The 18346-nt window shown below is 44.3% G+C and overlaps 2 protein-coding genes across 2 annotated transcripts in view; both read right to left on the bottom strand.

Annotated features, from left to right (window-relative positions):
• Window positions 1–18346, bottom strand: part of LOC116308875 (uncharacterized) — a 28362-nt gene that overhangs the window by 2869 nt on the left and 7147 nt on the right. The window contains 1 exon segment of the mRNA XM_089031626.1: window positions 1–3627. Within this exon segment, the coding sequence (XP_088887752.1) occupies window positions 1–3459 (3459 nt within the window). The 5' untranslated portion in view covers window positions 3460–3627.
• LOC148910176 (uncharacterized) lies at window positions 3868–5483 on the bottom strand. Its single transcript, XM_089032080.1, has one exon. The coding sequence runs from the start codon at window positions 5183–5185 to the stop codon at window positions 4901–4903; it is 285 nt and encodes a 94-aa protein (XP_088888206.1). The 5' UTR covers window positions 5186–5483; the 3' UTR covers window positions 3868–4900.

Here is an 18346-nt window from a genome sequence, read left to right as displayed (position 1 = left end):
ATCAATTAACGCCTGCACAATATTTTCATTGTCGCTACTGACTGCAATAAACAAAGCAGTTTGGCCATCATTATCAGTCTTGTTGACATCTGCATCAGCATCAATTAACGCCTGTACAATACTTTCATTTTCGTTACTGGCTGCAATAAACAAAGCAGTTTGGCCATCATCATCAGTCTCATTCACATCAGCACCAGCATCAATTAACGCCTGCACAATATTTTCATTGTCGCTACTGACTGCAATAAACAAAGCAGTTTGGCCATCATCATCAGTCTCATTCACATCAGCACCAGCATCAATTAACGCCTGCACAATATTTTCATTGTCGCTACTGACTGCAATACACAAAGCAGTTTGGCCATCATCATCAGTCTTGTGGACATCTGCACCAGCATCAATTAACGCCTGCACAATACTTTCATTGCCCTCTCTGACTGCACCAAACAAAGCAGTTTTGCCATCATCATACGTCTTGTTGACATCAGCACCAGCATCAATTAACGTCCGTACAATACTTTCATAGTGCTCTCCGACTGCACTACGCAAAGCAGTTTTGCCATCATCATACGTCTTGTTGACATCAGCACCAGAATCAATTAGCGCCTGTACAACACTTTCATTGCCCTCTCTGACTGCACGCAACAAAGCAGTTTCGCCATCATCATACGTCTTGTTGACATCAGCACCAGCATCAATTAACGCCTGCACAATACTTTTGTTGTCATGTAGGACAGCAATAAACAAAGCAGTATGGCCATACTTATCAGTCTTGTTGACATCAGCACCAGCATCAATTAATGCCCGCACAATACTTTCATTGTCTTGTCTCACTGCACTAAACAAAGCAGTTTGGTAAACAATATCCGTCTTGTTGACATCAGCACCAGCATCAATTATCGCTCGCACAATGCTTTCATTGTCCTGTCTCACTGCACTAAACAAAGCAGTTTCGCCATCATCACACGTCTTGTTGACATCAGCACCAGCATCAATTAGCGCCTGTACAACACTTTCATTGTCCTGTCTGACTGCACTAAACAAAGCAGTTTTGCCATACTTATCAGTCTTGTTGACATCAGCACCAGCATCAATTAACGCCTGCACGATACTTTCATTGCCCTCTCTGACTGCACCAAACAAAGCAGTTTTGCCATCATCATACGTCTTGTTGACATCAGCACCAGCATCAATTAACGTCCGTACAATACTTTCATAGTGCTCTCCGACTGCACTACGCAAAGCAGTTTCGCCATCATCATACGTCTTGTTGACATCAGCACCAGAATCAATTAGCGCCTGTACAACACTTTCATTGCCCTCTCTGACTGCACGCAACAAAGCAGTTTCGCCATCATCATACGTCTTGTTGACATCAGCACCAGCATCAATTAACGCCTGCAAAATACTTTCGTTGTCATGTAGGACAGCAATAAACAAAGCAGTTTGGCCATACTTATCAGTCTTGTTGACATCAGCACAAGGATCAATTAATGCCCGCACAATACTTTCATTGTCCTGTCTCACTGCACTAAACAAAGCAGTTTGGTAAACAATATCCGTCTTGTTGACATCAGCACCAGCATCAATTATCGCCCGCACAATGCTTTCATTGTCCTGTCTCACTGCACTAAACAAAGCAGTTTCGCCATCATCACACGTCTTGTTGACATCTGCACCAGCATCAATTAGCGCCTGTACAACACTTTCATTGTCCTGTCTGACTGCACTAAACAAAGCAGTTTTGCCATACTTATCAGTCTTGTTGACATCAGCACCAGCATCAATTAACGCCTGCACAATACTTTCATTGCCTTCTCTGACTGCACCAAACAAAGCAGTTTTGCCATCATCATACGTCTTGTTGACATCAGCACCAGCATCAATTAACGTCCGTACAATACTTTCATAGTGCTCTCCGACTGCACTACGCAAAGCAGTTTCGCCATCATCATACGTCTTGTTGACATCAGCACCAGCATCAATTAACGCCTGCACAATATTTTTGTTGTCATGTAGGACAGCAATAAACAAAGCAGTTTTGCCATACTTATCAGTCTTGTTGACATCAGCACCAGCATCAATTAATGCCCGCACAATGCTTTCATTGTCCTGTCTCACTGCACTAAACAAAGCAGTTTGGCCATACTTCTCAGTCTTGTTGACATCAGCACCAGCATCAATTATCGCCCGCACATTACTTTCATTGTCCTGTCTGACTGCACTAAACAAAGCAGTTTGGTAAACAATATCCGTCTTGTTGACATCAGCACCAGCATCAATTATCGCCCGCACAATACTTTCATTGCCCTGTATCACTGCACTAAACAAAGCAGTTCTGTTAATAATATTCGTCTTTTTGACATCAGCACCAGCATCAATTAACGCCCGCACAATACTTTCATTGTCGTTTTTGACTGCAATAAACAAAGCAGTTTGGTAAACAATATCCGTCTTGTTGACATCAGCACCAGCATCAATTAACGCCTGCACAATACTTTTGTTGTCATGTATTACAGCAATAAACAAAGCAGTTTGGTCATCACTATCAGTCTTATTGACATCAGCACCAGCATCAATTATCGCCCGTACAATATTGTCATTTTTACTTCTTAATGCGCAAAACAAAGCTGTTTGGCCATCACTATCAGTCTTGTTGACATCAGCACCACCATCAATTATCGCCCGTACAATATTGTCATTTTTACTTCTTAATGCGCAAAACAAAGCTGTTTGGCCATCACTATCAGTCTTGTTGACATCAGCACCACCATCAATTATCGCCCGTACAATATTGTCATTTTTACTTCTTAATGCGCAAAACAAAGCTGTTTGGCCATCACTATCAGTCTTGTTGACATCAGCACCACCATCAATTATCGCCCGTACAATATTGTCATTTTTACTTCTTAATGCGCAAAACAAAGCTGTTTGGCCATCACTATCAGTCTTGTTGACATCAGCACCACCATCAATTATCGCCCGTACAATATTGTCATTTTTACTTCTTAATGCATAAAACAAAGCTGTTTGGCCATCACTATCAGTCTTGTTGACATCAGCACCAGCATCAATTAACGCATCTACTAGTTCTCCATTACCGTTACTAACCGCGTAGAATATAGGAGTTCTCTTCTGAAATTTATCGATTGCATTAACATCAGCTTTAGCATCAATTAGTGCGCGGGCTATATTTGAGTGGTCACTTAAAACTGCAAAGAATAGACAGCTGTTTTCTTCTCTGTCTTTAGTATTAACATTTGCACCAGCCTTGATCAGTACACGAACCACATTTTCAAAGTTACCAAGAACAGCATAAAACAAAGGAGTTCTCTTCCAGGATTCATCAGTGATATTCACATCTGCTCCAGCGTCGAGTAAGCCACGGATCTCACTTTCATTGTTATTCTTGACAGCATTAAACAGATCCAAATTTCCATCTTCTTCCGACAGACTCATTTCTTCTTCACCAAACACCTACTCCTGAGTTTGTTATCTCTTTGAACACACTGTACATTATTCTAGCGCCATGTCGTATTCCACTGTCTTGCCCATTTTGATCAGTACCTCACAGAACCTGTTAATTCTTTCAGTTGTTCTCTTCAAATGTAAGGAAGATCTTCTGATCTATAAAATCATATAAATTTATAATAATTTAGTCAATACATGACAGACTACGATGTTGAGATGTGGGGTAAAACTAGTGATTAGGGGATGGTGCGCATGCGTACGTGTACTACGAGTGCTAAAATATACACTTACCACTTTTTCTACGAGTAAAAATTGTCATTTAAAAAAAAACTTTGTTAGAAGTTTCTTTTTCATTATGCATTCTTTCGGAAATTAGAAAATAAATATAGTCTCGTGCAAAATTTGATTGTTGCCTTTTGAAGCAAGGTAGCACGGCAGAAATATATTAGTTGATAGGTCTTCCTGTGGTATTGATGTACTGACGTGTACTGTTTTCCTCGAAAAATAACGTGGGCTCAAATAAATATCAAAGAAAGCGGCGTACATAAAGTTAACATTAGAGACTTTTAGCATAACGTTCTTGCTAGCGCCGCAAGCCTCAAACTGCAATTCGACGCAAGGCGTTTTCCGTCAAACTTTTGACATGGGGCCACCCGGCCGTTGGCACGATGGGGTCACCACAGGTGTGTGATAATACGACACGGAAAATGTTCAATTTCTGGCTTGTGTCTTTGTAAGTAGAGTTACAGACGGTTTATCGTCTTTCTTTTTGTCAGAAAACGCTTCTTATAGGTCACGTAACCTGTGACGTCACGTTATCAGAGGGGTGGGTACCATAGTTGGCATACAGAGACTTTGGTAAGATAATTACGTCAAATAAAAGGTTTGTTTCAAAAACTGGCTATAGTGTTATCCTAGTAAATCATGTGATGTGACGTCATACACCTAAAATGGTCGAAGTGACTGACAAGTTTCTTAATCACAGCACCACACGCATTGCCGAGGAGAAACCAGGACAGGGGTCACCAGAGGTGTAGGGCCACCAAACCACAGACGTTGGTGGAATGTGCCTTACCCCTTCTCTAGCAAGGCGCCATAACGAAGTTGTTGCTGGAAGAGCCGCCATATTGAATGTCATTGATGCCGATTGTTTCTCCCTGTTTTGTTTTTTGTTTTGGCCTGATTCCAAGCGGTTAGCGGTAAACACGATGTTAAAGGTCTCTATTATTTTGACTTAGGGACTGCTCATAAAGTATAAGGGGGGGGGGTGGGGCAAAATCAGAATAGAATCAGTGTTTTTTTATCTTGGCCCATCATAAAATGATGCTGAAAATGGGATGACCCAACCCCAGTTTGGAAGCAAAATTATAAATGACCCACCCATGAAAAATAATCTAAATCCCAAAAGAATTTTCTTGGTTGCACACGTCTACCACTTATTGTAACATTGACTGTTTCGGCTTCTTCTTTCTCTGTCATCGTTTTCCTCACTATCAGTAATTCCTATTTCATGAGTAACAATGTCAGTTTCTTCGTCGCTATCCAAATCTTCAGTATCCTCATTAGTCTCCTCATATGAATTATCATCATGTTCAGCGTCTTCGCGTGAAGTACCATCTTGTTCATGTTCTTCCTCTGTTGTACTTGTCGTAGTATTTAAAAGCTGCATAGACAGCCCAGCATTTATTACTTGGACTTTCTCACTTTTGTACATTTCGCGCTTGAGCAAGTCGTGCTTTTTTTAAAAAGAGGTCCAAGACTGCAACCCTCTGCTTCTTAAGCATTCCGCTGTCTTGTATGTCTTTCCAGTCATAGTCTTCGTATGCTTTAAGTTTCTCTGCTTCCTTACTTTTTTTCTTTTCATTTGCCCTTTTAATTGTTTTTCATTCGAAGGTACTACAGATGTTCTACATACTTCCTAACCAGATCCTCTGCAACTGCAAATTTCCTTGAGAAATTCTGATGATGACAATTATGATACTACTCTATTTTGTAATGGCCCACTTTTTTAGTTGTCAAATTTTATCAACAGCCCACCCCTTTCAAGGAGTTCAAAATTATGTGACCCACCCCCTGATTTTGCCCCCCCCCCCCCCACCACCCATCCCCCCCCCCCCCCCCCAATACTTTATGACCAGTCTCTCATAACAGGAAGATCATTTTATACCACAGGAAGACCAATAAGTATAGATAATAGGACTACATGTCTTTCCAATTTGGAAATAATTGGATGAAAAAATTCTGAGGACTGGCAAGGTAGAGACATGTGAATAATTGTACAAGTAGTATAGGGAATGGGGGTTCCAGCGCAATCTCAACGCGGGCAAGATCCGTGTCAAAAATCCACCTACGGACGACCCCCACTCCAAGTGTGGTTGAGGGCAACAGCGCACTTAAATATGTTAGTCTATATATGGAGTGCGAAGAATGTAAAAAGTTCGTTAACGACTTCTGTATAATTTGCCTAAGATCCAAAGTTATCGTACCTAAGCCAGAACCCTTTTGGTGTTGTGGTAAGAAAATGCAAATAGAAGACGACACGTCAGCACAGTGTTACGAGTGTGGTAAGAATATTCGTAATGCCGTACCAAATGCTACCAAAGAGCAATATTACGCTAATGGAGGTCGTAAGAAAACACCTTATAAGAGAATAAAATACTTTCGAGACTGGATGAGTCATATCCAAGGTTTACATCCGGTATATTTAGACACGCAGAAAATCATAGACCATTTAGAAGAGCCAACCCCGCAAAGTCTACGGAAAACGCTGAAAAAAATTAAAACTAGGAAAATATTACAAAGACATCTCTTATATTTTGTCTGAAATTACCGGTGAAGTCTATTCCCGAGGTTTCTGATATGAGCAGAGCCGAGTGGATGTTTTGTCGGCTGGATAAGGATATTCCTTATTATCCTGACGTAATTTATGAAATATTTTACAAAATAGACCCCAACCACCCCCTGTTAGGATGGATTCCCAGGCGATGATTTTACACAAGTTTTTTCACATCTGTGTAATATTTTGTGAAAACGATGCAGGCTGTGTAATATTTTGTGTAATATTTTGTGAAATTAATTTGCATATGAACCTGACAGCCGGCGTTCGATATGTAAATAGAACCCTGTCACGATATTTACTGAGCAAGCTTTCTTTGAAGCTCTTCTTTTGCCTCCTGGTAGATCTTTTTGCGAGATTCCTCGGAAAGATCTTTTACGACTGTTTTTTTATTCCTTATGTCCGTCTTTAGTTTCTCGTATTTGTCTTCTTCGGCCAGAATAAGCGAGAATTCTACGTCGTCTATCTTTCTGTCACGCAAAGCCTTTGAGACAAGATCGGTAATAGTATTTACTTTAGCCCTAGATAGAGCTATTGTCGTGTCATGCTTGGATATTTTCGTGGATAGCTTTTTCATAATACCCGTAGCAACAGCAGAAATAATACCACAGGTTGCCCCAACGCCGGCCAAAGGAACTCCAACGATTATTCCCGGCCCAGTAAGCGAAATAGCAACGCCGGAGCCCGTTAACACAACAGAAATGGATCCTGAAGTTATCGCAATCTTATGTAGCGTACTCCGGGCTCTGACGTATTTCTTCCTAACTTTTTCGTAGTGTTTTGCTTGTCCTTCCAAGTAAGCCAGGATTAAGTTTGCTTTGTTGAGCCTAAAGTTTTCAGCGTTTAATTCGTTAGGTCCCTCCCTAGGTAAATCAGGATAAAGTGGAGGTGCTGATGGTATAACATCCATTATATATACTAATGTACGACGCTTTTGGGAATGATATTGAGGAGCAGCCACATCACGACAACCGGGATTACTGGAATTGGAGGGCCTTTAGGAAGATGTTTCCACATGCAGACCCTAGTAAGTTCGAAAGGAGACCCGATGGGATTTACTATAACGGTTCTAGGATGTACAGTAATGAGGATTTGAAACCTACGCTGGTCGATCAGATAGACAATCAACTGAAGAATTCTGGTTATGTTGAACATAAGCCTAAGCCAACGCCAACATATGTTGAACACAAGCCCGTGCAAGGTTGGCCAAAGGAATTATTGCTTGGTACCAGTACTTATCCGATACCCGCAGTTACGTTTAATGAACATCCAAGCTTGGACCTAACGTTGAACATGCGGATCTCAAACAACCATTCCTTTCCGTTAAAGGTGCGAGATATTTTCAAAAACGTTCCCATTGTTCATACCACCGCTAAGGAATCTCATGAATGGTTAAGTGGTCCTAACATGCGTTATTGGCCGCAGCAACTAAACTTTGCGGTTTGGTGTGCCACTAGCGGCTGTGGTGTAAGTGCAAACTTGATGAAGAATTCAATATTTATGTTTCATTTTCACTTCACGGTTAGAAGAATACTACATGAAATGGGTGTTATTGCGCTGCCGGGAGATACCACGTTTTATCCAAGAGATAATAAATACGATGTTCCAGCCTATAACAGGCTTTGTAAGGAGTTCGGTGTTGTAGGGAAGGATTTTAGATGCACTGCCGGCGCTAACAATGGCTTGGGGCATATTTGGGCTTATTGGGGGATTGGTGGACACGAGCTAAGCGATAAGGAAGTTCATGCATTGCGGCTACGGTGGAACACGGGATATCATAAGGAAACTCACGACAGTAGCACCTTCTTTGAACCAAACGCTAAGACCACTAAGGAAGTCAGAGACGGACCTCTGTTCAAAGACGAGGGTGGTAAGTATGCCGGGGCTAACCCGCTGATTATTAAGATTACCAACGACGAGCAAACGAAGCAATACTTTAACTTTATACCCCCAGAAGGTAAAGGACTAACCAAAGCCGGCCTTGCCCGTTTGAACCGCAGCATAGAAGCTTACGTGTATTCTATCCTTGGAGCCCAAGTAAATACCCGATCAAGCATAGTGGGGAATACCGGCGCCGCAGAAGAAACGCGAGCCGAAGCCTTGATCTTATTCGAAAGTTCAATCTTGGAGGGCGACATTAGCAAGGGCGTACAGCGTTACCAACTAGCCATACAAAATTCTAAGGCGAGGTTGGACTATGCAGTAGCACCGGGTTGTTGGTTAATGCCTAGTAATTTATCTATAAATACTGGTTCTGTAGTAGGATACAACAACAAACTTCAACGAGCTACTAAGGATATGAAGTTTGGGGTGAACGACGTGAACTCTGACACTCTTAGGAACATTCCCCATTTCGTGGAGAAGTCAAAAAAGTCGCATGAAACGAAGCTACCCGTAGTTAAGAAACCATCAAAGAAGGTTATGCCTGCGATACGTGAGGAATATGACCATAACTTACTAAAGGCCGGCTTAGCAGCTGCAAGCATTGGTCTGAGCTATTATATATGGCGATGAACAACCCCTACGTAGCTGGAGTAGATTGTGTCTATACGACTTACACAGGCGAGAAAAAATACACCCAGGCATCTTGGGTTGATGTCACGGGCATGTCCGTGGATCTGAACTACTCGGGAAAGAAGTTAATCCTTTGTAGTATTTGCATTGGCACGAGCAGTCACGCCAACGTGGGCTTTAGGTTCCTGGATGACAATGGCGTACTGCAGCCTATGCGCGTGAAGACAAACAACAGGGAGCCTGCGCATTTCTCCGTAGAGCCGCCAACGAATAGCGCTGAGAATCTTACGACTTGGACTTTTCACATGGTTGCTGATTGCCATGGGAAGGTAAAGCTGCAAATGCGCGTAGATGACACCGGGAGCGTTTGCGTAAATAGCATAGAAAATCAAAGGGATACGACCTATAATCACAAGACCATTAGCACTCTTACGGTAATGAGTCTATAGAAGGGAATTTATTCCCTGAAATATATGAATCCACACGCGAAGGAAGATTGGTTTCTACATTTTTTGGAGGAGAAGGACTACTTAGAACAGCATTGGCATGACACCGGGCTGTGGGTGAAGGTTGGGGGCCTGGGATTGATCATGTGTACCATTTGCGTTTCGACGGGGTATTCGTGTAATGTCGGGTTTAGGATCGTTGATGAGGATGACCACCCATTACTACCCTACAGAAAAAAAGATAATAATAGGAACCCAGCTCATTTCTCGTCGGAGCCCCCACCGTTAAGCACAGAAGACTTAACGCCGGTAACTTTTCACATGATAGCCAATTGCCAATATGCGAAGTTACAAGTTCTCCCCAACGACGTTGCCTACCTTCGGATAAATGCCGCCCCGTCAAAAGATCCCCCAACGAATGCTGTTTGGAATCATAAGACCATTTCTACTATGACTGCCATACCGCTAGTTCCGCATTATCAAGGCGGCGCGAATACTGTCTTTACTTATCCCCAGTCGAGGACGCCTCGTGCGCCTGACGACGATAAGCCACCAGTAATACACAAGGATAAGATTAACCCTTCATCTTCTTCAGGAGTACCACTCCAATAGCTACGACTAATATCCAAATGTTATTCCCCACAAACTTTAGCAGTTCGCCGCCGGCCCTAAGTACCAGGCCAAGAACGCTACCCAGCAGCCCAGGAAGACCGGCTGCCATCTTTTTTCCCAAGTCCGTCAGCCCATTGCCTAATTTCTTTACGCCTGCACCCGTAGCCTTAAGGGAGCTAAGGATTACTCCTACTACGCTCGAAATAGCAACCGCAAACGCCAGCGGAAGACCATACTTCAAAAGGGCTCTTTTTACCTTTTCCTTGGTGGTAAGTCCCAATTCTCTTTCCAGGGTTTCCTTTTGCGCCTGTAATTCCGCAAGGCGCACCTCTAGATCTTCTGTTTCCTTTTGAGCTGCTTCCCTTTCCTCTTCGGTACGAGTTTGGTCCTCGATTACTTCTTGCTGCCGCTCTATTTGCCCCTCCAGGTCCTCAATGGCCTGATCTCTTTGCCGGATTTGTTCCTCCTTGGTGTTAATTTCAGCCATTAACCGTCGCCGTTCCACTAAAGAGCCGGCTATGGTGGTTTGCAGGTTATCGGTATCGTCTTTAATTAAGTCTAACTCTTGCAGGGCGAGGTTAAGAGCCCTTTGAGTTTGATTTCTTTCGCGTCGAATTTGGGTTCTTTGGTCTACCAGCTCCCTTATTTCTTGATTTTTAAATTCGACTTCCCTCCTATGCGCGTCGGCAAGCCGCTGGTTTTGCTTCATGTATTCCTCCTCCCTTTCTTCCAGCGTTTCTCGCAGCGCTTCCACTGAGGCGCCAGAGCCTTTAGCCTCCTCCAAGTCTCTTTGTGTTTTATCCCTTTCGCGCAGGGCCTGATCCACCTGATTTCCTATTTCTTTTATTCTTTCATCTTGATGGGCGGACTTCTTTTCAGCATCGGCAAGTAGCTGACCTTGCTTTGCATATTCTACATCTTTTTCTCTTAACTCCCTTTGCAGATCCGCGGCACGTTTTTCCGCGTTGGTCCTTTCGGTTAAGTTGTGCAGCCTTTCTAACAGGCTTCTAGTAGCACGCTGAAAGCCTCTTAATCTCAAGACGTCACCCCTAACGTTGCCCTCCTCATCAAAGAGGTTTTGCGGTTTTGTCCAGCGGTCTTTGTCGGGAAATCTTAAGTCTTGGACGCTTATGAGGACTTTGTTTCCCTTTTCCGTGAGCTTTACGTCGTCAGCATCAAAGTTGTCGTAGCGCAGCTCTAGCTCCCGCGCTGCCCACTCTACGGTTTCCCGCGCGGCTGCTTCCGGCTCGCCTATGTTTTGAAGCTCTATGTGCTCACGCGGAAACGTGTACTTGCGTGCTTTGGGATGTCTTAGGGCCTTTGCAATCCTATCCCTTAGGGAATCGTCGACTTGTTGGGTGGAAAGCAGCGGTTCTTCATCACCGTCGTTAATGTCAGCCTGACCTTCCTCAGTGGTGGGATCAAAGTCGGGGTCTGTTCCTTCTACTTCCATTATATATGATAAGCTCAAAGTTAAATCCCAACGTATTACCTAAGCAGGTTGGCGGACTGAAAGCAGAACGCACCTTTCACCGGGTCACCTTTACCCCCAGCAGCGCAAAGCCAGGGGAAACCTTGTACGTAGGCGTGCCCCGTCTAACGGATAACCTAGTCTTAGTTCCTGGCACCCTGGCTTTAAGGTTCGACTTAGCGGTGCAGTCAAGCCCCACAGATGAAAGGATTATCGTTAACAACGTGGGTCGCAACATTGTTTCTAAGATGCGCGTAAAGTTCGCCGGGGAATCCTTGCTGGACTTAAATAGGTACGATCTGTATACCACGTACAAAGACTTATGGTTGACGGCCTTTGACCGCGCGCAAAGGATAGAACAAGGAATTGGTAGTGTTATCCTGCGTAAGGTCCGCACACCTACGAAAACGCAACCTACTGACGGCAGCGGAGAAACCGAAGTAGCAGACGCAAAGCGAATAAAGACCGCCTATGGTAGCAAGTATGTCATACCATTAGACTTTGAAGTGATTACGAATCACGGTGTGTATTACCCAAGACAGTTATCCGAGCTACAGTTTGAAGTAACTTTAGCAGATGCTAATAACATCATTGGTGGGCTAAGCACTGCACTTACCACAACAACCCCATACTCTATTACCAACTTAGAGCTACAGTACGAAACGGTATACAGCGAAGAACTGGCCCGTAGCGCCGGCATGGAATACAGTGCCGGAAAGGCATTCCTTTACGACCACGTAGTGATGTATAAGACGTTTAGCTTCTTGGATAAGACGGATGAGGTTATCAACCAAAGCATTAACCTCCCCCGAAGAAGTCTCACGGGGTTGATGTTGGTGTTTGCCAAACCCTACGAGGCCGGTAAGCGTGACTCCGAAGCCTTTCACAACCCTAACATTACTAACGTAGGGGTCAACATAAACGGCGTTCCAAACAAGGTTTACTCCCAGGGGATAAAGCCCGCAGACGTGTACAGGGAGGCAATGCGCAAGTTTGGCGACCAAATTAGCCCTGAGGAATTCTTTAAGGATAAGTATGCGCTGTGGATTGACATGCGCACCATTAACGACGAAGACCTACATGGCCAGGGTTTACGTCTAGTAAATACGCAGGATGGCATAACATTGGAGATCAAGCGCACCAAGAATGCCTCCGCGGGCGACGGCGACAAAATAAACTGCTACGTCTTCGTCGTGTCTGACGCGCAACTGAGCGTAGAAATGAATCAGCTAAAGAGCGTTGCCTATTGATCCACTCGCTCATCCTTTTGATAAAAAAATATCGTTGGTATATAATGCTTCGCGTATTCGAAAACAACGAAACCAAACTGCAATGCATAGTGCAAGGCGATAAACTATACTTCAAAGCAAAGGAAGTGGCGCTGGCGTTGGGTTACGAACGCCCAAAAGATGCAATTAAGGTGCATGTTCGTGAAAAGTATAAGGTAAAGCTTAGCGAACTTAGAGTGGAGGTGAATCGCCTCCCCCTGTATTCACAGCCTAATTCCCTGTACGTAACCGAATCTGGGTTGTATCAGTTGATATTTAGCTCTAAGATGCCAACGGCGGAGACATTCCAGGATTGGGTCTTGGAAGATGTCCTGCCTGCGTTGAGAAAGACAGGTAAGTATGAAATAGAAAGGCGGTTTGACACCCCGAATAAGAAAGTCTTCAAAATAGAGAATGAATCTGACCTGCATTTCAAAGTCGTCGATTACATACGCCGGTTTCACCCCCACGTCATCCTAACCCCCGGCTTAGGCGAACTACAGGACTCCGCCAGCAAGCGCATAACATGTTGGAAGAAAGGTTACAAACGCGATCAGCCAGATCTACTAATCTCCAACGCCCATAAGGAGTTTAATGGCTTTTGCATAGAATTAAAGACCCCCAAGGGAAACGGCGTCCTGTCCGCAGACCAGTCTAACTTAATTTCGCAGTACGACATGAATAATTTCCGAACCATGGTGTCCGACGATTACGACGTTGTCTGTCGTGCCATAGATAACTACGTGGACGGCATCCGCATTCCTTGTAAATGGTGTATAAAACGCTTTAAAAGCCCCGAGACGCTAAAGACGCACCTTAGAATATTTCATAGATATAATGATCGTCAACCAAATACACTGGCGTGACCTGATTTGCGGTAAAGCATACGAAATAAAAAATTACGTCGTCTTCGAAGACATCGACCGTTTACGGTTAGTCCTCAAAGACTTAGAAGGCAAGGAATATTCCCTTTGGGCGCCGGATTGCGTGCGGTACGTAATTCAGGGCGAGGAATTCACCCACTTACGCAGCTATGGTAAGGTAAATGGCCGATGGAAGTTTGACATTGAAAGAAGAGTCACTCCATCTCCTCTTTGTAGTTAAGCGCGTCTGCTAAAGTCCGCTGCGCTTTAGGATCCGCGGAGCACCAATGCCCCACAAAGGATTCTTCGGGGAATACCTTGCCACAATGAAGGCAGGTGTATTTTTTACGCGGTTTGGGGGTCGTAATGCAGTCGGCAGGTAGTTCGCAAGTAATACAGTCCATATATTGAAAGGGCGATTAGGAATCCTCCTAAGAAGGCAGCTGCGTAGGCTAGCATATACCTTTAAAAGGGGTCCTTATATTTATTAATGTTTCTTCTTTTATTCTTAATAAACAATCAAAGAATATTAATAAATATAAGAGTGTGTTTTGAGACTCTTTGCGCAAACCCTACTTTACTTACGGGCTTTCCTTACCTCCATGTTTTGAGCATGCCAATCATCAAAGCGATCCAAGTACTCCTTAAAACCGCGGGGACAATGCTGCGGGCACAAGCACTGCCAGATATGATCATCTCCTTTCCTTAAGCCGCCACACGCGTCACAGGGCGCACTCCAATACTTTGCGTTCTCCCAGCGCGTACCTTCGGCGCGGTCGAACTCCGTAAAGCGTTGGTCTATTTCTTTCTTACGAAGAGTTAACTTCCTTATGGTTTCCGCTGGGCAACATCTCGCAGCGATATCACCATGCTCCTCGCATACGACGTCCAAATCATAATTACCACGACATCTATGTTGATGCCATGCGTCGGTTAAGAGCTCCCCGCAGCGCGCACACACATCCTTTAAACACACCCTATTTTCTTGGTGGTATTGCAACATTTGGGGCGTGCTAAAGAGCCGATTGCAATCAGCACAGCGTCTTTCCTTAGACTTCAAACACACCCTTCCTTCCACGTGATATCGCAGCGCCTGTTTACTGCTAAACTGCCGGCTGCAAGTGTCACAGGCGGTGACGTTATCCACCTCTTTAAAACATACCTTCTTTTTTTGGTGATACTGCAAAGCCTGTTTGCTACTGAACTCCCTGTCGCAATCCTTACACTTCATTATATAATAAGAATTTATTAACCCTTATAAGGGATACCGCATGAAGTCCTTAACGGAATCTTTCGCCCAGCCCGCCATCGTCAAAAGCGCACCAAACCGTTCTGCGCGCTTCAGACCGCACATTTCATCATACAATTCCTGCACGCGCTCTTTCAGCCGATCGATCTCCTCCCTTTGCATTTCTATGGTGTCTCTTTTATCTTTTGCGTCGGTGGCAATCCTTCTTACTGCGTCCACTGGGTCCATCGTATATATAATGAACCATATTCCCTGCAATGCTCTGATAGTAGGACCCACCGGCTGCGGAAAGACCCAGTTCGTCGTGGAGCAGCTATTAGGACCCTTTAGATACCGCTTCGACTACATCGTGCTGCTTTGCCCCACCTACGTGAATAACCGCACCTGGACGGGCATAGGAGTGAAAGACGACGACTTCTTTGTGGACATACTGGATCCTAACGAGTTATCCAGCCATCTTAAGTTTTGGCATAAGCAATTCCCTAAGGATACGCAGACACTCCTCATATTGGATGACATTGCCTGTGGGGACGACGTAAAAAGACGCACCTCCGAATTAGTGAAGCTCGCTTTCAGCGGCAGACACGACAATATTAGCGTTTGGTTGCTCTCGCAGCAGCTTACCAGCGTCTCTAAGCCCTTCAGGGAAAACATAGGCTCACTTGTCGTATTTTATACTCCAAGTAAGTCTGATCTGGAAACCATCTTAAGCGACTACGGCGGTGAGATATCCAAGGAACAGTTGCATGAATACATGCGGCATTTAAAGACGCACCAACATTCCAAGATGATCTTCTCTTTGAGGTTTCCGTATTCCATTAACATATATGGACATTGAGCAGCTCTTAGATGAAGTCCCCGCGCAGTTAGACGAAAGTAACCTCAAGGAACAACTTAACATCCTTGTGTCTTCTGGGAAGTGTAAAGAAATGATAGGCAAGGAACTTACCCATGAGCAAGTTAATAAGTTGTCAGAAGAGGAAGTTAAGAAGTTCCATAAGAGGTATGAGGCTGCCCTTGCAAGTAAGACCACGGACGCCGTCGCAGACTCCGCTATCCGACTTGCGACTAAATTGCTTGGACTTGCGCTGCCCATAGACGACGTGGAGCAACTACAGAAGGACATAAGAGATGACTATGTCATCGCCCAAGAACTTAAGATAACCTGCGGGTGGTTGTCTTTGAAGTGCGGTAAGTTAATGGCAGTCGCCTCTGCGGCACTTCACGTAGCTCAGCATGTCGACTTGAAGGAGGTACTAGGTTCCTTCGGAACATCTTGGAAGGACTTCAAGAAGGACAGAGAAGTCGAAAAGGTCTTCCAGGCAGCACTTACTGAGGTACCTGATCAAGTCGCCTCAAGTACTTAGTCAAGTCATTCTTAAGTACTTAGTCAAGTCATTATTAAGTACTTAGTCAAGTCGTCCTTAAGTACTTACTTAAGTCATTCTCAAGTACTTAGTCAAGTCGTTGTCAAGTCATTGCCAAGTCATTGTCAAGTCGTCATCAAGTTACTTGTCAAGTCCTTCAAGTCCCTTAATATAAGATGAGTGGCACCGAAGAACAACCAGAAAAGGCTCCCGTAGAAGATACCAAGATTACCAAGGCTAAATCTCCGGGCAGAGTCGCTGCCGGAAAGAAGCTCGCGGAGATGAACAGGAAGAACAAAGCCAAAAAAGAAGAAAAGGTGGAGGAAAAAGAAGAGGAATCCTTTATTAATCCTGGGTACGTCATCGGCGCGTTAGGGGTCGCTATAGCAGCAGGCAGCCTCTACTTACAATGGCGGGCTACGAAGCCAAAAGTAAAATTGGAACCAGCACATTATGCACCTGTGGAGCCGCCCGTGAGAAAAAGCAAAATCCCTGAAATGGAGTAATAACCTTCTCGCTTTGTAATATAATGTCAACCGCGTTATTGAAAACTGTTGAAGAAGCAGCTATCATTACTTCCATCGTTGCGGGTATTGGTTGGGTAGGTAAGAAAGTGCTCAAAGAAGACTTTACTGAAGACCCAAGCAAGAGCTTCGCTAATTTTGCTAAGATGACCGCTGCCGTATGCGGGGCCATCATGGTAAAGGATTACCTACGGAAGGAAAAGTACCTACCTACGGTGTGAAAATCCCTGTGATTTTCTAATATATAATGGCTAGCGTGGTCGCAGGTGGAGTTATTGCAGCTTTAGCATTCACTGGAGCTAATTATGGTGGTCAATATTTGGATAGATTAGTCAGAGGCGACAAAAGCGGGGCCGCTGAGAGGAAAAGGCATGATTTAGCGCTGGAGAAATATCAGCGGGACGTGGCGGCTTGGAATGAAAAAAGACAAGCTTACAGGGATTGGTTGGATAAGAACTACCAAGACAAAATGCAGGCGGATAAGAACTTTGAAAACACAGACTACGCCTTTAAGCTCTATGCGCAAGCACACCCCGCGGCATTAACGGGGTTGAAAAGGCCTCAGTTCAAGAATTACTACCAGCCTTCTAAGAAACAAAAAGATAGCGAATTGGTCTTCGTAGGAGTCGCAGGGCTGGCGGGAGGCGTAGCTTTGGCGTATCTGCTCTGAGCGCAGCTCAGATCACTAGAAGGGGACTTGTCCCCTGTAATATATGATCGTCTTTTTGGAAAGCGATAAAAATAACTTTACCACTTATTTGAATCCTCCCATCAAAGCCCATAAGGTTAGGCTGGTTAGTTGCTCTTTGTACAATTCTTGGTATAATTTAGTCAATGCCTTGGTCACTGAGCATAAAGGCGGCGGCAATTATCAAGGCGTATTGCTGCCCGATGGACATTACACACCAATCACCCTTGCTAAGGAATTAGCAAAACACGGTTATACTCTCACCACGGGATTGCCGCACGAAATGACCTTCAAACATAATATGCCAAATTATTCAGTAACTTTTGGAAAGTCTGACCCATTGGGATCTTTATTATGTGCCTCGGGCAAAACAATTACCGACACAGCCATACCCGTGAAATGGAAAGTCGCATCCTCTTACGAAGTCTATTGCGATTTAGTCCATAGTTACAACGATGGAGAAAAGTCTTCTCTTATGTCCAAGTTTCTGCCCAAAGGTAATCCATTTGACTCAGAAGAATACACTCCCATTTCTTTGAGTTATGACTTGTCTAATTTAGTAGAAAGCATAAACATCACCATTAAGGTGGACGGAAAGACGGTGGATTTTAACGGACGCAAGATCAATCTCGTTTTGGAATTCATATAATGGGCCGCGTAGAGGACAAACTCAAAAGGATTTACTATGGGCCTGAAGGCTATTGGAAAGGAGCGTCGGCTATTAAGAAACTCGCAACCGCGGCCAGGGTATCAGATGAAACGGCTAAGAACTGGCTAAGAAAACAAACCCTCTGGCAGGTTTATCTTCCCGTGCCCAAGTACATTCCCAGGCCCAGCTTTACCGTAAATACCCCTAATGAAGTTCATCAGGCAGATTTGCTTTTCTTACCGCACGACAAGGTGAGAAAAAAGACTTATAGATACGCCTTGACCGTAGTTGATATCGCAAGCAGATACAAGGACGCCGAACCCATAACCAGCAAGGATTCTGGGGAAGTCGCAGAAGCCCTAGGTAGGATTTATAAGCGCGTCTTGAA

The sequence above is a fragment of the Actinia tenebrosa genome, unplaced genomic scaffold, assembly GCF_029948245.1.
Source record: "Actinia tenebrosa isolate PJP-AT-01 unplaced genomic scaffold, QUT_ActTen_1.0 PGA_scaffold17__23_contigs__length_9995812, whole genome shotgun sequence".
NCBI classification, from domain to species: Eukaryota; Metazoa; Cnidaria; class Anthozoa; order Actiniaria; family Actiniidae; genus Actinia; species Actinia tenebrosa.
This window is presented reverse-complemented; position numbering and strand designations above follow the sequence as displayed.